The sequence below is a fragment of the Lissotriton helveticus genome, chromosome 2_1, assembly GCF_964261635.1.
Source record: "Lissotriton helveticus chromosome 2_1, aLisHel1.1, whole genome shotgun sequence".
Lineage (NCBI taxonomy): Eukaryota > Metazoa > Chordata > Amphibia > Caudata > Salamandridae > Lissotriton > Lissotriton helveticus.
The window spans coordinates 1,030,119,119-1,030,144,352 of record NC_136059.1 but is presented as its reverse complement, the minus strand read 5'-3'; the positions used below and the strand labels follow the sequence as shown (position 1 = coordinate 1,030,144,352).

Genomic DNA, 25,234 nt, shown 5'->3' with positions numbered 1-25,234 from the left:
TTGCGACCACGACGCCGACGACTAACGCGGAGCCGCAGACGACGCCTACCGACGCGCAGGGGTACTGCTACGCAAAACTTTCCGGATCCAGTCTGACGCCGGGGAATATTCTAAGGTAAGGAATCTAACACTAACTACTGTTTCTTACAGATATATCGTTACCGAAGGTAAGTAACTTGTGCTTTTGGTCATAAGTTTAACTGAGACCAAGGACTTTTGGTCTGAGTTAAACTTAAGACCAAAACGGCCATGGCCGGACCGAGAACACAAACCAGCCCTGGCAATTTACTGCTGCATAACCGGCCCCAGTAACTAAAACAGCCCCGACCACTCAAAAACCGGCCCTCACCCTTCCAGCCCACCGAAAAACGCCTGGTGCCCACTATGGCCACTTGGCCCGGAATCAGGAACTACGTTTTTCTCAGATGCATATGTATTGGTATCTCCTCCTGTTTAAAGTTGTATTATATTAGCGGTGGTGAGCTGCATTTGGAGATGAAAAGCAGGAAAACGTGTTGGGTGCAACATTAGAAATAATTGTTTTCTGTACAGGGGATAGCAGTGAAACATTGAGAAGTTTAAGTCAAGCCAAGGAAAGCACCCCTGGTAGGAACCATACCACAAATACAATATCAAAAGTCCCACAGTGGCAGCTCAGATTATTTCATGACATTAAAATTCTAGGCGAAAAGCAATGTTCATTAGACACAAACGTATTCTCTGCTTTGTCATTTTTCATATTAATATATTTCTATTGTACTTTTTAAATGTATTTGCTTCCCTAATCTTGGTTGACATAATTTTTTGGGATCATATTATTGGCTTTGTTAAAAAATTACAAATCTGCTTGGCAGGTGGTTGGTCTGCGAGAATCTGAGCGCAAGTTACATCTGCGATCTGAAGAGATGAGCATGAGGGTGGTCGAACAGGAGAATATAGTTCGGGAACTTGAATCTGCCCTTGAGCGACTTAATATGCAGTGTGACAGGCGCTTGACTCTGCAACAGAAAGAGCATGAGCAAAAGATGCAGCTATTATTACTACACTTTAAAGGTACTGATGCCCTTTTATGTGTCTTTCCATTGCTTTTCTCTTTTGTATTTTGGCCAAATATCTCCCTGTGTGTACTCTCTTTACTTTAACAGTTGTATGATTTTGGCAAATTTTTCCTTGTCATGTTGAGGATTCTCTTACAAGTTAAACCAACTCGAAAATGGGCAAATGCCTCGGTAATAGGAAAAGATGCTAGTGAGGTGTGTCTAATGTATACAAAAACAAACTGGGGAGAGAGATACCATGTACCCATACGGGAGAATGCCCTTGCTGAACCTCGAATAACAGGGGCAGTAATAGCCATTATTCCAGATGAACTGTCTTTACCCACTAATAACAGGGGATATTGACGCCTACTCACTGGTATTTATAGCATCAACTTTAAAAGTATCGGAACCTTAGTGGAGCTTTCAAAAATTCAAACTGTGATCTTCAGTTTACGCACAGATCTCTGCAGCATATATATTAGTCCATTAAAATATTGTACTAGGTTATAATCCTCAGTAGTTAAGCTAAAACATTAGTTTTCTTGCTTTTGACAGTGATTCCCTAATTGAGGTTCTTCATCCAGGTCAGTCAGGGATTCAGCCAGTGCTACATTTTTGTTAGGAATTATATGATATTTCACTGGGGGCATGGGCTAGACCTGATACTGGTGGGCCTGTAGACAGTACTATTGCCCACAAGCACCGCCCTGACCCTGATGATCCTGCTTGCCTTCTTTGTCAACCGACACACCACAGCTTTGTGGTTCAGGCCGCTACAGCTTCCCACAATGTTAATAGCCGTTCACATACTCCAATTGACAAAGATTCCCGTAAGCAAGACTCTTGTGGGAGACGTATGTTCTCTTCCACCAGTGCGGCGTTACGTTCCATTAACATAACTTGTGTCCTTGGACGTTTGTCTCATATCATATGGGATTCGTTGCCGCAGTTATTGCCATTGTTTCCGGTGGCTAATAGGAACAAAATGAGTCATTTGAGTCTGGATGAGCAGCAAGAGGCTAGGTTAATCATTAGGTGTGGAATAGACACCACGTATTCGATTGGTCGAGCCATGGCGTCCTCTATGGCATTACGCAGGCGATCTTGGCTTCGTTCTACTGGATTTTCAGAGGCAGTCCTGTCAGCTTTAATTGACATACCGTTTGATGGCGTTCATTTGTTTAGTGCCCATGCAGATGCTGCTTTTCTTAGGTTTAGAGACAGTCGGGTGGCTCAGACCATTAGCCTTATTCCCTTCTTTCAACTTTTGCTGTATTTTAAGTGAGGTGCTCCTGTGCAGAAGGCTCCTCTTGGTTTGCAGTTTGGCTCTAAACTACATTATGGTATGCTTTTTGCAGTGTAATGTCACCAGATGTGGTGTTCCTGCCTTTGCAGGCCTTATTTCTTAGGGTATTTTTGCTGTCGATGACAGGTTGTTTTTCTTTGAAGCCCTATATAGGCTTTTTCCTACCCGTAGGTAGTTTTTTTTGGGTTATCCCTGATGAGGCGATCCTCACTCAAGAGATTTGGATCTATGGTTTCTTTCTCATGTGAAATTGATTACCTGTGTTACATGCTTGTAGAAGCATTTGCAGTAGGTTTATTGCCATTTCTTTCAATATGCGTGGTCTCTGTTGGTACAGAACCTCACCTTTTATTTTATTGGAACTACAGTTTCTTGGATCACGGATTTCTTCGATAACTTCTTGCCTTATTTCAACAAGTTGTATTCCTTAGATGTGATGATACACAGCTTTTAGTTCCCTCCTTATGGAGTGATTTTTCCTCCGCTTGTTTCGGGAGTGTGTTCTTCAATGATTGCAGATTGCGACACATTTATATTTATTACCTTCCATTTTATGCCATCAAAGTATTTTTATTCCTACTGGTTTACCAACCTACTCCGGTAGGATAAAGGGTAATTCCATCTGTGTGGCTTCCTGGTGTCTCTCACACCTAAGTTGTTTGTGTTTCATTTTGATGGTTTTCTTTTACAAGAAACATCGTTTTTGTGTCCTCCCTTTGAGAGCACGTTACACTTATCACTCTTAAATTTAAAAGGGAGTGCTGCCAATTACCAGTTTTTGAGGTGGCAGTTTTTTTTCCCTTCCTTCTTTCAGTGATCCTCATCTAATTTACTGATGGGGGAGTAATAGTAGGGTAAGTGCTGGATAGTGTAGGGGTAAAAATTACTATTCTAACTCCAGGGGGTGTAATAGTAGGGTAAGTGCTGGGTAGTGTAGGGGTAAAAATTACTATTCAAACTCCAGGGGGGTGTAAAAGTAGGGTAAGTGCTGGATAGTGTAGTGGTAAAAATTACTATTCTAACTCCAGGGAGTTTAATAGTAGGGTAAGTGCTGGATAGTGTAGGGGTAAAAATTACTATTCTAACTCCAGGGGGGAGTAATAGTAGGGTAAGTGCTGGATAGTGTAAGGTAAAACTTACTATTCTAACTCCAGGGGGGTGTAATAGTAGGGTAAGTGCTGGATAGTGTATGGGTAAAAATTACTATTCTAACTCCAGGGGGGTGTAATAGTAGGGTAAGTGCTGGATAGTGTAGGGGTAAAAATTACTATTCTAACTCCAGGCGGGTGTAATAGTAGGGTAAGTGCTGGATAGTGTAGGGGTAAAAATTACTATTCTAACTCCAGGGGGGGTGTAATAGTAGGGTAAGTGCTGGATAGTGTAGGGGTTAAAATTACTATTCTAACTCCAGGGGGGTGTAATAGTAGGGTAAGTGCTGGATAGTGTAGGGATAAAAATTACTTATATTTTTTTATTTATTTTATTTATTTTTAGAACTTTTTTTAATTAATATTAAAATTACTTAAATTAATTATTTTTTAAAATTTATTTAAAGTACTTGTTTAAATTAATAATAATAATTATTTTTAATATTTTTTAAATTAATGATATTTAATTAATAAAAAATGTTTTTGTAATTAAATAAATGATTTAATAAAATAATATACTTACCTATACTTACGTTGTAATGGCATGCGTTGTAATAGCATCTGCGATGTAATGTCATGCGTTGTAAAGGCATTCGTTGTAAAGGATCCTGCGTTGTAATAGTTGCGTTGTAAAAGTAGTTTGTTGTAATAGTTGCGATGTAACGGTTGTTTCCCTTTCCTGTTGTATATTTTGGATATAATTCTGCTCTTACTAATGGAACAGATTATGTAACAATATTCTTTTTTTTATTACATTATTATTGACAACATGAGAAATAACAAGCAGCAAGCACATACCATCAAAGAACAAACAGAGAGAAATATATTTTTCTGAAACTCATTAAACAGAGGAGAAAAAGTAGTTACTCATAATAATTATAACACAAGATAAATATCCCAAGAATATCAAATAAACAAACCCCAGATTTTTTCTAGTTTCCGTAATGATTGAGTCCCCCTCGTTTTAGCTAATGTAGATTCCATATTGTGTGTTTCTTTGACCAAACCCCAGCAATCCACAACTGTTGGTGCATTCCGCGATATCCAGACCCGGGCTATTGTCAGTCTAGCACAATCAATTAGGATAGTTATTAAATCATTCTGACAAATATTCCCGTTCTGCCCACCCACCAATACTGTAAATGATATGGGTCTCCCAAGTTTCTGAGACAAAACTTGAGTGACTCCTCGCCAAAGTTCTATTAGCTCCGGGGAAAGAAAAAACATATGTTTCAGGTCAGCTTCCATTAGATCACAATTTGGGCACTTTATCGGATCGCTAGTAATTTGAGGACCATTTTATTATTCTCTCAGGTGTGTAGTATAGCAAGCATATTGTTCTGTATTGTTGTAATCTCAGATTAGAAGAATGTACTGATCTACTAATACTATTGAGAGCTGCGGAGATAGTATTAGCTGTAACAATAATACCCATTTTTTTACTCCATCTCTCCGCTAATTTCACACAGTCATCAACCCTGTAAGAATAAAAACGTTTATATCCAATGCTAATTAGCGATTTAGCCTTAACCGCATAATGACAATTCCATATGTTGGAATCTGAGATAGCTGTAAGATTCATCCTACGTATAAAATAATCACGCATCTGATAATATTTAAGCCGCGCACCTTCAGTAAGATTATATATAATCTTCAATGTCTCAATTGCCATAAACCCGTTATGATCGTATAGGTCCCAAGAGTTTTTATGCCCAAGTTTGAAAATTGTTTGCCACCCCATCATGAAAAATTTCTGGAAGGCCCGGATTACCCCACAGGGGAAGTTTAACATGATAAAACGATGTCTTGCACGTAGTAAGGATAGCACGCCAAATAGTTACTCTATCCCGCGGGTTCTTAAATTTGACCCTTTTAAAATAATTTGGGTAATTAATTCTAAAAAAGAAACATATTGGAATCTTCGTCTAACATAAATGTGTGAAAAAAAAATTATTACTAGGATTTAGTAAACTACGGAGACGACTTAGAAAAGCTGACCAGAAATATAATTTAAAATCAGGAAAATCAAGAGCCCCTTGATTAAATGTAAGTTTTAACAAAGCGATTGCTCAGCGTGCTTTTTTGTAACCCCAGATAAAACTTCTAAGGATCCCATCTAAACATTTTAAAAAAAGAGTTATCAATATGTAGAGGGATAGACTGAAATAAATAAAGAAACTTGGGCAGAATCTTCAATTTTATTAGATTTATGCGCCCACTGATACCTAGGGGCACCTTATGCCATTTTTTTTAATGAAATAGCCGTTTCTTTCGGCAAGACCTCATGGTTTAGGGCAGCTATTTCATTTATTTTTACAGAAATTCTGACCCCCTAGATAGGTAACAACATTACAAACTCCCTGTATTGTAACCAAAGATTTATAATTCATTAAAACTTGAGTTTTGTTGGTATTCAGTCTGTATCCAGAAATAGCCCCAAATCTTTTAGCCTCCTGAGTTATTCCCTTCATAGCTTCACCAAGATCTGTTGAGTGTATTGCGATATCGTCTGCATATACATTTAAAGAATTCGGACCTGAAACACAAGGTGATATCCGGGGTTGATTCTGTAGAGCCGAGAGAAATGGCTCCATTGTTAATGCAAATAGCAAGGGTGACAAAGGACACCCTTGTCGTGTGCCTCGAGATATTAGAAACTTCGAAGATTGCATCCCCGCATAGCTAATTTTAGCAGTCGGATGGTCATATAAAGCTTGTATCCATTGTAAAAATTGGCCTTTAAAGCCAAATGCTGTCAGCATAGCCCAGAAAAAGTCCCACCCCACTCGGTCAAAAGCTTTTTTAGCGTCTAATAATATCATACCGAGTGGGGTTGATTTAGTCCGAGCCACGTCAAATGCTGTCACAGCCACATTGACATGGACTGTAGTATCTATTTTTTGGGATAAGCCTGTGTTGCTGATGTGATACCAAACTAGACATTATTGGTGCCAGACGAGTCTCTTAAATTTTCATCAAATATCTTTGCATCCGTGTTTATAAGCGAAATCCGTCTATAAGACCCATATTCATCAGCTAGTTTATTTTTTTTAAGAAAAAAGACAATCTGTGTAGAATTCCATGAATTAGGAGCCTTTTTTCCTGCCCCATCCTGCCCCAATAGAGCTAATTACCTGCCTAAAAAGTAGAATTAGCTCGTCCATACATATGTTGTATAACTGTAAAGGTATTGAATCCTCTCCTGCTGCCTTACCAGTTGGTAGAGCATTGATTGCATGTCTAATATCTGCTATCGTAACATCCCCTATTAGTAAGTCAGAATTTTCATTTTCCATACATTTTATTGTGCTCATATCTATATATCTTAGTATTTCGTCTTTTTCATGGCGGTGTTCAGGAGTATAAAGTTCTCGGTAATAGTTAACAAATTGCTCCAAGATCTGCCTAGGTTGATTATAGACCAAATTATTAGGTCCCTTAACTGCTTTTACAAAATTCTTGGTCCTGTCCTCTGCAACTTTATATGCCAAGATCTTGCCTATCTTTTCTCCACTCTCATACTGAGATAGATGGTACTTCTTTACCAACATCCTCAACAGTACCCAATGTTTGGTTGGCAGCCACCCTTCCAACAGTTCCCCTTCCAACAAACCCAGTCCCGCCCTCCTTTTCAGAACAGAGGCAGGCGCGGAAGGGGACGCAACAGACGAGGGAACAACGTCCATTGGGAGGAGGAAGACACAACGGGCAGCATAACCAGGAGCAAATCGGGAGCCAACAAAGCAGGCCCCAGCACAGCGAGGAGCTAGTAACCAACCTATCTTCGCGTACACTGACAACTACAGAATCCAATGTACTAAACAAAGGTCTAGGGTTTGTACCCACTGCAGCCTTGGACAAATTTAAATTACATTGCGAGCTGGCCGCTTTCTTTCGGAAACTTAAATTGAAAGCATATTTCGAAAAAACCAACATCATTGATTCTGACGAAACCACGAATGAAACGGGTCTCAGATTACGGTCCACCTTTACGCCCCCGCCACACTCAATCCCGGTGGAGATCAACACCTTCGAGCAAGCTGTATTTAATGACATTGAAGCACTAGCAGTCACTAAACAATACCACAATAACAGCCAAGCGGAGAACAAAGCCATAGCTGACTTAAAAAACGATGACTCAATCATAATAAAACCAGCCGACAAGGGAGGGGGGCTGGTAATAATGAATAAGACTGACTACGACACCGAATGCCAACGCCTCCTGGGGGACAACACCAATTATAGAAGGCTAACAGCCGACCCCACTGAAGACCTAAGGGTGGAAATAACCAACATGGTGGAAGCATCAGAGGCCTCAGGCCAGATTTCCAAACAAGAAGCGGACTACCTCTGCAAAACGGAGGGTAAGATCCCCTACTTTTATGTAGTCCCGAAGATGCACAAAGGCAAGATCCCGCCGCCTGGCAGACCAATCGTGTCAGGCATAGGTTCGCTTTTGGAACCGTTGTCACGCTTCTGTGATCACTTTCTAAAAACTATTGTACAAAACACTGCAACCTACCTGAAGGACACCAAAAGCCTACTGACAATGTTGGAAGACATCAGGATTGAACCAGACCACATCCTTGTGAGTCTAGACATAGAGAGCCTCTATACTAATATACCCCAAGACGCCACCATCACAGTACTTAAGCAAACACTGGACAATTCCACATGGGACTATAGAACACCAACAGAGTTCATTGTAGAGTGTGCAACTCTCGCTCTTAAAAGAAACTTTTTTGAACATGATGGCAAACTATACCTCCAAATAGGCGGGACATCCATGGGGAGTGTCTTTGCTCCCAGTGTAGCGGGCCTCTACGTGTATGATTTTGAGAAAAAATATGTCATCACCCCCAACAACCCTTACAGCAACCACATCAAATTTTGGAGACGGTACATAGATGACGTCTTCACCATCTGGCAAGGACCGCAAGAAACCCTAATGGAATTCATCAGGTGGCTAAACACTTGTGACCCAAACCTTAGGTTCACACACAGTGTTGACAAAGACAAAATGGTCTTTCTTGACATTGAGATCGAAAGAGACACTGACAAGCTCAAGACCAAAACCCACTTCAAGCCCACGGCTAAGAACAACCTGCTGAGATTTGACAGTTTCCATCCCCGCCCCCTGAGTGTGAATCTACCCTATGGCCAGTATCTCAGGCTTAGGAGAAACTGCAGCGAGCTGAAGGACTACAAAACTCAGGCAGAAGACCTGACGAAGAAACTTACAAATCGGGGATACCCCGAAAAGATCACAAGGAGATGCCAGAAAAGGGCCAGAAATCAACCGCGACAAGCCCTGCTAGAGGATACACCTAGACCAGAGGAGGAGATTCCACTTACATGCGTGACCACATATAATGCGGTGTCCAATCAGGTCAGCAAAAGTATTAGAAAGCATTGGTCAATACTGCACACGGGCAATCACAAGTGGGACAGGCCACTTTTTTCTTACAAAAAGGCACGAAGCCTAAAAGACACTTTGGTCAACACCAGACCAAAACAGAATATGGCAACAACCAATCAAACCATCACCAACGCTTGGGGTTTACCCCCAGTGATCGGACACTCCAGATGTGGTGACTGCAGCGTTTGCCACCTCACCAACAACACAAAAACTTTGAACCTTGAAGAAGGCAAAATTTGGCAACAAAGGTCACACACAAACTGCAACAGCACATTTGTCATCTATATGATCCGATGCAGTTGTGACAAACCATATGTGGGAATGACGACAAGAAAAGTGAAACAACGGATAGCAGAACATCGTAGTACAATCCGATGCAAAAAGACCAACACCAGGCTCACTGATCATTTTCTTACAGCGCATCACACCCCCAACGACATGAGATGGACGGTGATTGAGCAAATTCAACCAGGCCCTAATGCACAAGCACGACTGTTTGAAAAAGAGCAGCGATGGATTTATCGTCTTTCTTCTCACAAAATTGGGCTCAACGATAATATTCCATGGAACTCTGTGCTGAAGTGAGACACTATTGCCATTGGTCGCTCCGACCAGTGACTAGGAGCAGAGCACAGATGCAACAAGATACTTTCAGCTTAGATCCACGCTTTGCCCTACCGGGCATTTATCTTAGTGTTCCCCACACTATAATTTGATTTACTCATGACCTTAATATGATTTACCCATGGCCGTATGCGCCACTTAGGCGCCCACCAATAAGCAACATGCGCCATAACTATCTTATATGCCCAGCCCACACGTGACCCAATACTGGTAATTCATCTGTGGTAGGCTCACTTTATACTACGTGGTGTCATGTTTCCCAATTGACCCACTACCGATCACACAAACCAGTGTCTGCCTCATTGTTAGGCCAGTATAATAATTCCTTTCTCCACCTCCCTTGAATACAGCCTTTGTAATCACTGCTATTCTGTATTCCTTGGCGTGCACTTCGCGCTACAACATACTTTGATCCCAGCTCTGCGGTGCATTTCAAGCTCCGCGAGTCTACCAAACCTGTCCTATGTTGTGTCACACCCTAACCTCCTGTCTGTTTCCTGACGGTAGCTTAGCTACCGACAGCACGCCACGGCGTACTGCAAGCCCCGCCCCCATACCCGCCCAGGCCGCGCCCAATTCCGGAAACGGCCAACTCCTCTTTACCGCGTCCAGCTGCCCTCGCAACCATTAGCCGAGCAGAGGACGCGAGGAGTAGGTCGGACCTGATCTTTCTTGCCAGTAACTGTAAGTAGATTCTCCATATCAGTACCCGGGTACACATTCATGTACCGGGTCCACGAGGGCGTCGTTCACCATTCACAGAGCGCATTGAGCAGGCACAGAGATTTACGACGCCGGCGCTCTCTTTACCTTTACAGAATATGTTACGCCATAGGCATTGACCCTACGCCCTGCCCGTTGAAGCGCAGAGAGCTCATATCCGAGTAAGCCCAGTTTTATGCCATTTGAGCTGTAGTTTGTCCCTCAGTGTTACTTGTGTGTTCGTCATGTATGTCAATTAGATGTTATTCACTCACACGTATGAGTCAGATGCTGTCAAATGTATATAGCACCATCGAGTTACCGCTATGCCTTAAGATCACTCCACCTTTCATTCACCTACCATGGCAGAGGATCCGCCCTGTTATTTACTATCCTGCAAATAGCACAGGCACCACGTGATATTTACGATCCATGCAGTGCCACCCTTAGCATTCTTCAATACCGGCACTTCGATTTATGGAATATATAAATTCACCAGTGTCGTGTTTTACACCGCATGCAACTCGCGTGCACCTACTTTTGGCATAGATATTGATTAGTATTTCACTCAATCACCACGGTATAATGTTTATTTGGAGATCAACCCACCATTTTTTGGCACTATATTTTCATTTCACTGAGAAACTGCACGACGTTACAGGAGAGTAAGTCAATCACTCAATACCTGATTGTTTTTTACCCTTTCTTCTCTCCTCACAGGTCTCTTTTTCGCCAATTCGTCTGCTCACTTATTTTATTGAGCGGCACTTACCACTGGCCATTTTGCCAGTAGGCACACAGGGGATCAAGGCACGGGTGTGCTTTTTAGGGAGCACACACCTCCTGTCCACCTGTTCTTCTGGTCCTGATGAATACCGGGCAATAGCCCCTAAGGTAGAAACATGTTGACCACCCAACACATATAGAGATCCTCTGGTCGTAACCCCCCTACCAGGATCTCGCCCTTGTATTTTTAAACATTGTTCAGTTGCTCTATAATAAAAACTAAATGTTTTGAGTACAACCAGGACAATTTTTCATATTTATTTTTTTGCACCCACAGTCACAACCCGCTCCACTGTAGTTCAGGTGTCGTAGCACACCTTGGTGTCGCTAGGACGCCAAGGTGGACCCCGATGATGAAGCATGTCACCACCAGGTGGTGAGTGAGGGGTTTTAAACAAAAGGATGAATATCCTCCTTCTTGCCAAAAACCGGTCCTCCAGATACGTCTGTTCTTCAACTTCATAGGGGATACTCCTCTCATTGTTTTTGAAACATCTCCTCCCAGGGGAATAGGAGAAATCTCTAGTTCACTTTTGAGCGAACGAACTCCCTTACTCTCTTTTTGTTTGTAACACTTCTTTAATTTAGCCATATTTTTATTTTCTATTTGCGAGTATGTATTTCTATTGTGTACAGGCAGGTTTTCCTGTTGTATATTTTGGATATAATTCTGCTCTTGCTAATGGTACAGATTATGTAGCAATATTCTTTGCAAGTGTCTGATTAGGAGGCAGTGAGTGCCTTCTTCACTAGTGCTTATATGTATGGGGTCTGTATATTGATATACACATTCATTGGGCAATGAATATGCAGGTTTGCATAGGTGTTTTGTATTTATGTGGATATACATATTTATGGCAGATGTATATCCGTATACTTGTTACCTGTCTGTTGGAAGACAGTTGGTATTGGATTTTAGATATGTCTTTTCTAGCTTGTAGTGTATTTATATATGCTATTGTTCTTCTTTTCCACTTCTGTAGGGGTACATGGTAGGTGAGCCTTGCAGTTCATTCTAACGAGCATTCTTTTTATTCAAGGATAGGTCTTGATTTTAGCAGTCCTTGTTCTAGGTTTTAATCTGTCAGACATTTCATTGGATCCTTCTTTATCTATGTTTCACTATTACCTGGTTAGAAATACCTTGTCTGGGGTCTTTCAGACTCATGACCCTTTTATTCTGTCAGTGTTTGTTACATACGAAAAAATATGATTATCTATCTTCAGCTGTGATGAAGATGGTACTTTAAATATGACACATTTTTGTGTCGGGATTTCTTACGTGGAGTGCTCTGGTACATATATAAATCTCACAAGTTAGCTCCTCTTAATGTAATTTAATTTAATATTCATCTACCGGCTGCAACTTTTCATGCATACCCTTAATAAAAAGGACATTTGTCCTATTACAGCACAGCCTTTATTTATATATGGAACAAGCATAGTCTGATACTGCTGACCTGATGACACCTTTTCTTTTTTTCAACAGCCACGTAGAAAATATATTTTTAACCCGGCTCGCAGATCTGAATTCATGCTCTGCCAGGCGTCACTCTGCAAACACTGAGTACGCGCATGACAATCACCCCTGTCTCTTTCTAACGCTGCGCCTAACTGCGGGCGTCCCCCATCTTCATTTTGGATTAAGAGACATGCACAGCCCCTTACAGCTATGGGCTGCGCGACAACCCCTCCTGCGGTTACAGCGGAGCCCACACTTGGGCGTCTCCCAGCCTCATGTTAACTAGGAGGCATGCGCAGCCTCTTACAGCTTGGAGACGGCTATGGGGATAGCAACCATTATTTTCTCTCCCCCGGGCACACCCAGCTACTGGCGTATTTAGCTTCACGCCGGTCACCTGAGCATGTGCGAAGCGACCCCATTACCTAGTCAGGCTTGTTGCTCACTTACAAGCATTGAACGTATAAGGACAATGGAAACCTCGCACCTGGCAATTATTTTCTCCAATGCCGATCCTATCAACATCAATTAAGCTTAGGTAGTTGCACTATATATAGCGCAGCAATCTCTTCCTCATTCCGACATCGGGGAGGACCGGAAGCAGACACCTAGGAGCAACGCGGGAAACTTTCCCCTGAAGCAGTGAGTGTGCTTGTGTGCGGTATGACGGTCTGACTGTTTTTCTGAAGGAGAGTCCTATCATGTATTTTCCTTTACCATGAGCCCAATTTTCTCGCCAATTGCGGTCTGTGTATATTTTTCCTTACAATGTCTGACAACAGGGATTTCCCCTCCCCTCCTCCTATGGGGCAAGTAGCTTGGGTATTTAGGGTAAGAATAGTGAGATCTCATCTCACTTCATCAATTTTTAATTGTGTACACATATAGAGTGTCACATGTCACATGAGTAGTGACTCACTTATAACTGAATCGATGCATGTATAGTTTTCAGTATTCTTTCGTGACCCAGTTATGTTGTTTCAGGTTATACCTTTCAACTTTTTCTTCCAGGCTGGAACTTTGAAGCCATTCATATAGTGGAGAGTGACACAGGACACACCCGCACAGTGGTATCTTCTTGCCACCAGTTGGTAAGAACAGAGCCCCCATTTATTTACACTTAGGTCCTGATGAATGCCCTGGACCCACTTGGGCCGAAACGGCAGAAACATGTTGACCGCTCACACTACGGTTAGGGAACAGTAACTTCCCCATACACTGTTTATTGATTTTAATATCATATAGTTACCAATTACATTAAAATATTATTTGATAACTATAATGATTTTTACCCTCACTCACTTTTGCACGGGCCCCCTCTTAGCTTAGAAGTGCATCCCTGTCGTCAGGTGTATACCCGCCCTCTATCAAACAAAGGTTTTAGAGGGCGAGGACTGGCCGATGATGAAGCATGATACCAGGTGGTGTGTGAGACCAGTCCGTCACATTTTTTTAGATGCCCTCCCTCATAATATAACCATAATTCCATAGAGGTCACCAAACTAGGAGTAGCTCTTGTTGTGTGTAACATTTTTGTGGCCGACACCATTGTTTAAAACTATATATATATTAATATATATATGAACGACTGTGGCATCTTTCACTTTGTTCATTCTGTTCCCGCTGATTTCTCTCTAGATAAGAGGTCCATTGTGAGTCCTTAGTTCTCACTGTCTTGCTATCAAGAACTTTACATTGGATTGGCGTTCGTTTCACCTTTAGTCTTCCTAATCCAGGGTTTCATTTCAGCCTTTTAATTTAGACCCGCTGGTCCTCTCCAAGACCTTTTGTAGGATTTGGTATCTCCTGGCAGGATTTTGTCCTGTTTCCCTTGAGGTTTTGTTTTTTCCATGCCTGCGGAGTTGTTTCTTATTTACATTGTCTGTGGTCATTGCCACAATTTTTATAAGGAGCCATGCTCTTTTTCATCTATTTCCTCCGTATGTCTGGTCTGTGGCTAATTTTGACCCGCTAATTCTCTTTCAGAACTTTTGTAGGATTCGTTCTCAGACCCACCTCGTGGTTGGGTACAGCTATGGTATATAATTAAAAAGTTAACGAAACTGCGGTTAGATGTCTCTATCAGATGGAAAAGCTACTTACCTACTATATCAATGTATCTGGTAGAGACACAGTCTCACCACAGATTCCTTAACTCCCTGCCCATCCTCACCGCTCTGCCAACAACATATGATGCAGGGGTTATTCCCCTTTTCAGTACTGGTTTTATACTCCAATGATCACTGTTTCGTGTAGTGGTATGACTCAACAAACCACGTCGTCTTGCCTCATAGGTTTTGTTCTGGTATTACCATACCATCCATTTCCATTTGTGAGTGACTGGTAGAGTAAGAGGTGTCTTCTTTTGCAAGGCTGGTTTATACACCAGTGTGCAGGGTTTCACGTAGCTGTGGTTCGGTGATTCATTTGGTCTTTTCCTTAAATCCCTTGGCTGATATTGACATACAATATATTGCTACTTTGTAATAATTTTTTCCACAGCCAGTTTCTATAGTTGCTCCACGTTTTAGCGCGGAAGGTTTCACAGAAGAAACTGACATCCACGCACGGAGGGGACTTATATGGTTCACTGACAGCCGGAGTTGACGTAATCATGGAGCTGTACGACACCGTCCCCTGGCGCGCAGATGAACTGCTGAAAAATTTCAGATCCAATCTGACTCCTGGGGAGAATTCATAAGTTACGGATTCTGCTGCTAGACTATGTCTCTACCAGATTCATTGTTATCAAAGGTAAGTAACTTTTCCTTTAAGTTGTAGAAGATGTAGGGAATGTAGGGAATATTTTAATATTTAAATTTGTCAATGGTAAATTACTTATTGCTTTATGTGAGGACTGCGTTCCATTATATATTTTCATTGCTGCACAACAAATTAAAATACTGTCAATATGTTTTACTAACGACAAATTCAAACACAATTGGCACTTCTTTAGATGATGCAGTCAGAGTACGCAGTTTTTGATCACTGACAAGGCAGTGTTACAGATCTCTTTAATTATGCTATTTCTAATTAAATGTTGTTACCTTTGTAGACCAAGATAAAGATGGTATTACAGAAAGTATTAATGCATACGAAGCTAAAGTCCAGCAGCTTGAAAAAGATTTGTTTTTCTATAAGAAAACCAGCCGTGAGCTAAAGAAAAAATTAAGAGAACTGATTGGTGAATCCCTTCATCCTCAGCATCCAAATTCTAAAAGTAGGTATTTGTTTGCTTTTTATACATCCAAGGGTTAGCTTTTCTATTAGATATTTTAGAGTGACCTCAATTGCTAAAATGTTGTTGGACTATGTGTTTAAAAATGCAATATATCCATGTTGAGGAACTTGCTCAAATGGTTATTTATGACTCAACTACGGGGCTGATTTAGAGTTTGGCGGACAGGGTACACCATTGTAAATGGGATGGGTTACCCTGTCAGCCAAACAGGATGTAGGAAGGGAGAAGAGCAGATAAGGAAATGGGACTGAACTCGGAGAGTAGAGAAGCGGGAGGATGGGAAAGCTAGATAAAAGAAAAGAAGGGAGTGTAGGGATGAGTAGAATAATGGAAAATGGTTGATTAGTGGATGTCATACAGCTCTGCTCTAACAGCATAAACTTGAACAAGACTGTGATCCTCTGGTAAATGTGGAATGATTGCACCAGGTGCATCAGGTACAGTCTAAACTAGTGCATCTTTCACAGGCAACGGAAGGAGAAAAGGGTTGGTCCAGTTTTGGTTTCAGTAGGCAGGAAGTTCCCAAAGGTTTAGGGTGCTTTTGAGAAAGACTGCTGCAGAGCATGGCAAGTTCAAAATAAAAGGAAGAACATTGTTTTCTTTGATTCTAAGATTCCTAGTTACTTCTGAGGGCTTTAATTATTTAGTTATTTCACATATTTATACTGTACTTGGTCACTAAAGGTATATATACACTTTACAAGGAAACAAAAAATGCAATTCAAGGTTTTGCACAAAACTGGAATTACCGAACAAGGAGGAGGAAGGCAAAGAGGAAGGGTGTTACACCGCTTGCCATAGGTATGCTCTGGGAGGGGTAGACCCAGAAGCAGCAGATGAGCAAATCTTGAGAATAGGTAGTACTGGTTTTAGGTGAAGATGCGATATTCACTACAACTGTGGAAACAGTGCTTGATTTGTAAAAGAATAAGCGCTGGGGCCCAGACCTTTGCTCAGAAGCCTACAGCCAATGCTATCAAAGGTTAGGGTACCAAATACCATGGCTTCATAGTCTTGATTCAACTCATGCCTTTTTAATCCACCACAAGACTCCTAATGTCTCATTTTCTAACTCTCAAAGGTTATTTTTCATCCCTGTCTTCTCCCTTTGTGACTGTTTTCCATCTTCCCCCTTAAGTGTTTTTCTCTGTACTGCCTTGTATCAAATTCTGTTAAGGAAAAATAAGTGCTGCTCCTCAGTAATAAGTGCTGATGGGGCCTCACCTGCACCCGCTGGCTCAAAGTAAGCACTTTGTGGAAACATCAAGTTAGTTAAAAGTGACAAAAGGAGTGCATAAAGGGAAAGAATATAAGAATAATATGGCCGGGATTCAGGCACTAGGCTGTTTCCGGGTCTCATGTGGAACAAAACAGGGCAGTTGTCACTAAAGTGATCCTTAACCTATGTTCCTTTGTACCTAGACAACTGAGCTTGACGCCCTGGAAGAGCTGGTGAAATGCACTTCGAGCAGAGACAGGGGAAGGAGAAGTGGGTGGAACTAGTGAGGCCCCACTGCTTTCAATACATGAGCACAGCCAAGAAGGAGGAAATACCTGCAGTGGAAATTGAAAACAAAAGTACAGTGTTTTGCTATAGCTACTAAAATCAGTGCACTCAGCTGCACATTTTACATCCTCACACTTAATACTATGTATGGATTTCTGTACTTCAGGAGCAGTCCACGACAGTGGCAGCTAAAAATGCAGCTCATTTAGAAGAAATAAAGACAAGGGCAAATGGGGTGAGTCGGGGCAGTAGAGGGCCACAGTAATGCCTTGTGGCGGGGCTTGTTTCAGTAAGGCAGCACCACCCATAATGAGGTGATACTTCAAGAGAGCTCAGTGAAGGGTGGGACACTATTATGCTAGGGATATCCTTAATGTTGTAAAGGATGGCCACAATAGGCCAAGGATAATAGACTATTTTCCAGCTATACTTAGTATGTTGTTGAAAATGGGCACAATATGTGAAGCATGGGCACTTTTATGACAAGGGTAACTAAAATATTGTCAATAATAGACCAGTACTATTCCAGTGGATAGCCACAATGCTGACTTCTAACCACAGATTCCTCATCTTTTGAATATTCCCCAAGTGTCAGACTGGATCCTGAAACTTTTGAGCACTACCTCTGCTTGCTGGTACATGGTGCTATGCAGCTCTGCAATGATGCCGTTCCTCTGCAGAAATGACATGCATGGCCCATATAAATGTTGCTCCAGTGGGCTGATGTTAGTTCCTTTCTTTCCGTGCCACCAGACAAGTATCCGGGCCATCTCTCATTTCTTTGAGACAGAATTTTTCCAAACATTTTACAGTGGGCAAGGCAAATGTCACCTCCTAAGTTGATAGATTCCAAACCCTGTAAGGACTGTCTCAAACAAATGCCTGTGAAAAGTCCTCATCAAGTTTGCCTGTGTTGCCTGGGGTCAAGTCATGACTCTAAGACCTAAGGAACTGCGGGTTGATGAACCTGAAGGCCATATAGGACCATGAGGCAAAGCTCTACATCAACAAGCACTGAAAGACTCAGTGACCAGACTGGTCCAAATCGAAGGGTTAGTCCCCTTCCACGTACAGAAGTCACAGAAGTCGTTCCCAACATCAGTCGCGTCACGCTCCAAGCCTTAGGGTATATTGAAGAAGAAACATAATAAATGAAAGTGGGAGTCAGTCCTCTCCCGCAACTTGAATTCTCCTGAGAAGCAGCAAGGGTGTTGCCATGCCTCGCGATCTCGCTCCTAAAGTTGGTAAAACTCGGAGCCCAGCCTGCCACTTGTCCCAGCACAACCTGAGTTTCTGGGCCCGCCTACAACACCAAGGTAGATTGCAGAGTTCTGCGAAGTCATACACCTACTCTTCGGATCACTATTGACTCCCTCGCCGCAATTTGGACACTCCAACTCAACCACTGGTTGTCCGCTGCCTCCTGCATCGACCCTACCTCCAGTGCCATGCTCCACGCTGGTTCCTGGTACCTCAATGCCAATACCGACCCTTGAGGATGAAGGGCCCATTGTGCTCTCCGAAACCAAGTCTGGGCCATTGCGATGTTTCCAAGACTGCATTCGACCTCCTTTGAAGAGCTGCCTCCCCACTTGACTTACCTCCTCCACAAGGAAGCAAACATATGCTGCATTCCTTATTTCGTACGGATTTAGACACAATCACAATGCTGGTGATGCAATATATCAACCATACCACAAAGAAAATTGGTATGATGGCACCCCTCCCCTTAAAGCTTGCTGGTGCTGGCCTCCACAAGTTGGAAGAACCCAAATACCTTTCCAACTGCTTCCCCTGATAGGCGGGAGGTGAACCTTTGGGAAGAGGGTATTTTCTTCCACCAGCCTGGTCCTCAGATCTGTGAATGCCAGATGGACTCGGGTGCCGCTATTCCAACGCTCTTTGGGATTCAGTGGCTCAAGTCCGTCTAGATAGCCCAGAAGAACGCTGGCCTCTCCTAACTGAAGCCATACAGAACGGTTGTGATGCAGCCAAGTTCACAAATCTTCATTATTCCATTGGCTGGGCCATTGGCACCAGCGTTGCCATTCGTTGCCATGCTTGGCAGCAGTACATCATTTTTTAAGGCAATTTACAGTCGTCCCTCATGGACATGCCCTTTGACAGGACTTTCCTGTTTGGGGACAAAGCAGATTTGGCCCTAGAGCAGTTCAAGGAGAGCAGGGTGGTAGAGGTGGATATCAGATTGCTCTGGTTTCCGGCAAAGACCGACTCCATATCAACCTTCTGGATCTGTGGGCTGTACTCTTGGCATTAAAATCCTTTCTTCCATCCACCACGGGGGCTGGTGCAGGTGCAAAAGGACAGCACCACCACCACGTGGTACAGCAACAAGCAGGGCAAAGTGCGGTCCTGGGTCCTGGCCCAGGAGGCAATATGCCTCTGGAAATGGATGGACCATCACAGGATCTTCCTGGTGGGGAACCACTCGGCACGATCTTTGAATGCCAGGGTGAACAAACTCAGCTCTCAACATTTAGCGAATCAAGAATGGCAGTTACAGCTGGCGAGAACCTTGGCTCAATCTATTTGCCACCTCCGAGTAGGCGCAATGCCAGCACTTCTGCAAGATGGAGTTTCCAAGGCTTCTCTCACTGGAGACGTGTTCCACTTACAGTGGACCCTGGTGATTGCAGCCTAAAGGATGCGACACAAAGGTCAGCACATGCCAGATTAACCCCCTCCAGGCCAAGTTATCTGACATACTGTTGTTTTTGTTATCTCTCGCCCAGCAAGGCTTTGCTTTGGGCACAGTTAAATGATATATTTAGGCTCTTTTGGCCCATTTACAGTTGCCTGTCCTGCCCTTATTGTTTAAGTCATCAGTTGTGATGGGTTTTTTGAAAGATCAACAACACTTGTTTTCTCCATCTCCCTTTGTCATGCAACAGTGTGACCTTAACGTGAAGATAAAAGACTAAATAGAAACATTGCTTTTCTCATCGACCAAACTCCTGCAATTACAGGGGGCAAACTGATGGCATATGAGCACCAGATCTCCCAAATACATTCTGGTTATTGCAGCCCACAGAAGTTTCATGTACTCACAAGTTCAAAGTGTTAACCATCAGTGTTAGCTTAGCCAGTGCTTGAATCTCTGGACACGTCATTGCTAGTCATTAATAGAAAATAGCAAGCATATTTAATAGTGTTAAAATGCTGTGCATAGTCTGGCTGCAGCTCCTCCACTAAGGTGGAGGAGCGTCACCCCTCTGCACTCTGAGTACTGCAGAGGAAAATAAAATGATAATAAAAGAATGTTATTATCATTTTATTTTTAGTATGGTGCCAGGTTAGGGCAGAGCGGGCGGGGCTCTCATCAGAGGGAGGAGGAGTGGTTGGTGCACCGTAAGTGCCCATGACGGTTTGGCTGGCTGTCTTGGACTGGTGGGGGATATTCACAGGCTCCCACTGCCTGTCTGATAGCCAAACCAGGTCACACAGACCAATCACGATGCCGCTGTCATGCTGGTGACAGCAGTGTTGTGATTGGCTAGGGGATTCTGGGAGCCTGGGTGCTGCCAGGAAAACAGGGAGGATGGGGGAGAGGCGGTGGCTGGTGACCGGCGACCAGCAGGTAAGTCTTCTCTTTTTTCCCTTTTTTTCTAAACACCCCCCACTTCCCAACTCCCACCACTGTTACCTTACAGCTGCCAATGGTATAGTCTCTCACGTAAACTTCCACTCCAAACAATGAAGATTTATCTCATGTTTCATTAGCCAATCAGCTCCAGCAGTAGATAACAATAGCGGGTGTGGCACACACAATGCAGCATATCAGCTCCAGTGCTCTCTAATGTATTCTGGTTGTTAGAAGTTCATAGTAGGTACCCACAAGTAGAAAGAGTTTGCCATCAGTGTTACGGTAGCCAGTCCTTGGATCTTTAGACACGTGTTTCATGGTCTCCTCCACGTAGGTCTGAGCCCTCTCCTACGGGGTCTCCTGTTACTGATACTGCTTTGCCGTCACAACAACATGATGACTCTGATGATTGGGACATTGAGGAGGGTGAACCACAAGGTGGAAAGCAACCAGGTAATGAGTGGGAGGACTATATTATTTCAACACCTGCTTCTCCATCTCCTCAAACAGTGGATTCTCCGCCAGAGGACATCGGCGGCTTCCACGTACTAATGGAAAGGGCTGCTTCTCGCTTTCAGTTGTCAATGATGGTCAAACAGTCTGATTGTTTTCTTTATGATTTCAAGGACCTATCTAGAAAGACTGAAAGCGATATCAATTATAGATCATATTTGGGAGGAAGGTGTAAATGTAATGAATACACCTGCCACGGTTATTTCAGTCTTGCCAGGATTCACAAGAAATATAAAGCTCCTGATGATGCGCCAGCTTGTCTAGTAGTACAAAAGGGGGTGGTGATGGACGAAGCATCTGAACCAATCAAACACTCACACCCAGTCAACAGATCTGGGTTTAATCCATCACCGTTCTTTAGCCCACTCTGCCACCCCAGTTCAGACATGGCCATATGCAAATCAGTCTAACCCTGTGCCTCATGGGAACAGTCCAGCCCGAACTGCCAAGCCATCCATTCCCAGGACAGGAAACAAGCTTCCTAGGACCGGTTTCTGGCATTTCAGCCGCCTTCAGCCAGGCTTGCTTGAATCCAGTGGCAAAGCAAGCAAGGGACTCATGTCTGAGCATACCCTGCCAACTTATGGCGAACAAAGCGGTACAAAAGGGGGTGGTGATGGACGAAGCATCTGAACCAATCAAACACTCACACCCAGTCAACATATCTGGGTTTAATCCATCACCGTTCTTTAGCCAACTCTGCCACCCCAGTTCAGACATGGCCATATGCAAATCAGTCTGACCCTGTGCCTCATGGGAACAGTCCAGCCCGAACTGCCAAGCCATGCCTTCCCTGGACCGGAAACAGGCTTCCTAGGACTGGTTTCTGGCATTTCAGCCTTCTTCAGTATATGGTAAATAAAAAACCCAGGCAACCCACAAGTTCTGGCAAAGTTCAAAAAACAAGACAATAATAAGTAATAATAAGGCACTGGAGTAACATAGAGAATTCAATTTAATAAATTTGATAAAAAAGTGTCATGAAACAGTTCATTGACATGATGATGAATTAAAAAAACACAGTAAGAATATTTCTTTCAATAGATATATTATTTGTACATGCAATTTGTGTTAATAATGTCTCCAATGATACAGAAGAGAGATGGTTTCCGTCTTCAGCCAGGCTTGCTTGAATCCAGTGGCAAAGTGAGCACGGGACTCACGTCTGAGCATTCCCTGCCAACTTATGGCGAACAAAGCGGTACAAAAGGGGGTGGTGATGTACGAAGCATCTGAACCAATCAAACACTCACACCCAGTCAACAGATCTGGGTTTAATCCATCACCGTTCTTTAGCCCACTCTGCCACCCCAGTTCTTGTCTAGTAGGGCATACGAAACCGGATTCTGTTATCTCACAGGCTTCCCAGCAGAGATCAAGAAATCCTTCGGTGCCTATCCCTGCACCACCTGAAGAAGGAAGGCGCCTTGATAATATTGGTAAAAGGCGTTCCGCCACCTCAGGCACCTCAGGCACTACTGTACTTGCGGCTAACGCGCTAGCGATTTTAGGAAGATACGACTGCCAAATGTGGTCCGATATTGCTGCGTACATGGACCTCCTCACGGAGGACAAGAGACTAGAGGCAAGAAAGATTCTTCTTGAAGGAGAGAGGTCTGCATCTAAAATAATAGATTCTTCTATGGATGTGGTTTCTTTAGCCTTTCGTCAGCTTGCTGGAGCTGCTGCTCTTAGGCGTCAAGGGTGGCTGAAGTCAACAACATTTCGCCCTGAAGTCCAAAGTAAAATACTAGATATGCCTTTTGATGGCAATGCACTTTTTGCCAAACATATTGATGACACCTTAAAGGCCATTAAGGCGGACACTTAGACAGCGAAAGCTTTGGGCATGCTCCAATACAGGAAGACCCCCTTTCGTGGAGCACGTGGTAGAGGAGCTTATTCATTTCGTGGGCGCTACCAGAAATATCAACCTCAGGCTTACACCTCCTTTCGCCCTTACTACCAGCATGATCAAGCATATCGTGCCCCACCACAGGTTGCTTATCCCAGACAGCCCAGGCGGAAACAAGGTAAGTCCAGGGATAATGTCAGGAAAAAGTGATGAGGTATCCCTGCCTGCCACTCTTCCTGCCATCACCTCAACCATAAGAACTCACATTTCTGATTATCTCAGTCAATAGCAGAAAATTACCACAGACCGATGGGTCCTGGGTATAATAAAATATGGCCATACCCTGGAGTTTGTCTCAACACCACCTTCTCATCCGCCTCAAAAATCTCTACCATCCCATCTTTAATTGCTAAAGAAGGAGGCATTGATCATGCTCCAGAAGGGAGCAATAGAAGCTGAACCTCGCTCTCAGAGAGGGAGAGGCTTCCACTCCTGTTTTTTCCTGGTAAAAAAGAAATCGGGATAATGGCGTCCCATTCTGGACCTCAGAAAGCTCAACAAATACCTGCAGAAAAAATACTTTCGCAAGGTAACTCTCCAGGAGATATTACAGCTTCTGAACCATATGGATTTCCTGGCTAGCCTCGATTTACAGGACGCATATTTCCTTATCCCTATCCATCCCAAGCATCGAAAATTTCTCAGTTTTTCTGTGGCAGGCGTGCACTATCAGTTCAAAGCACTTCCCTTCAGCCTCCACTCAACTCTTCGGGTTTTTAACAAGTGTCTGGCTCCTGTGACAGCATACCTACGATTAAGAGGCCTACAGATCTTCCCATGTCTCGACTAATGGCTAGTAAATGCTCCTTCTCTCCGTCAAGCCTCAGAGGCCATCTCCTTCTGCCTACAACTGTTCCGCTGTCTAGGGCTTACGTCAGTTATCAAAAGTCCATTCTCCCACCTTCACAATGGATAACGTTTCTTGGAGCAACGTTGGATTCCTCCCAAAACAAGGCAATCTTATCCACAGAGACAGAACACCATGCTATCTCTGGCTCACAATCTATACAAAAGAGGGATCGCTTCTGTCCGTCTCTTCAAGTCCTTTCTAGGTATGATGTCCTCTGCCATTTTCATGGTGCCTCACGCACGCTTAAGGATGAGACGCTTTCAAGAGCCGTTGGATAGACAATGGCTTCAGATAACAGGATCATTTGAGGATATTATTCAGATCACCCCGGTCATGAGGAAAGCACTTCCTTGGTAGCAGTCTGTATGACAGACATTCCTTTCTACTCTTCCAGAGTTCGTTCTGACCACGGACACTTCTTTGGAAGGTTAGGGGGCACACTTTCAGGATTTTCAAATAAGCGGCAAACGAAGTCTTTCCCTATCCAAAATGCACATCAATTTCCCGGATCTCAGAGCAATTTTCCAAGCCCTCCAGTCATTTCTCCCAAGGATACGAGCATCCTCAGTCCTCATTCGCACAGACAATACCACCTGAATGCACTATCTCAACAAGCAGGGAGGAACGAGGTCTCCAATTCTCTCTTTGGAAGCTCAACGGGTCTGGAAGTGGGCACTACAGCATCACATAACCATCAATGCGGAACATCTCCCAGGCGTAAGAAACAACCTGGCAGACACAACAACATGGCAGACACCTTGAGCAGATTAGCTCAAACAAATCACAAGTGGGAACTCGATCAGCTAATCCTTGACTCCATCTTCCAAAAATGGAGAACACTCAACTTAGACCTATTTGCATCTCATTAGACCCAGAAATGCTGGTTCTTCGCCAGCAGAGAACCTCAGATGGGGCTCATGGGGGAATGCATTTTCGATAAGTTGATCAGGAATCTCTGCGTACGCTTTTCCCCCATGCCCTCTCATCTCCAGAGTGCTAATGAAAATAAAGAGGGAACTGTGCCAGCTAATTCTGATTGTTCTCATTTCTCCATGTTGCCCTCGCCAGCATTGGTTCACGGAGCTACTCCTGCTGTCGTGATCCAAGCCTTATCGCC

At 43.3% G+C, this 25,234-nt stretch overlaps 1 protein-coding gene across 1 annotated transcript in view; it reads left to right on the top strand.

Moving 5' to 3' along the window:
- Positions 1–25,234, top strand: part of KIF27 (kinesin family member 27) — a 437,315-nt gene that overhangs the window by 386,497 nt on the left and 25,584 nt on the right. The window contains exons 16-17 of the mRNA XM_078675808.1: positions 855–1,053; positions 15,543–15,707. Of these exons, the coding sequence (XP_078531934.1) occupies positions 855–1,053; positions 15,543–15,707 (364 nt within the window). The remainder of the gene's footprint in view (positions 1–854; positions 1,054–15,542; positions 15,708–25,234) is intronic.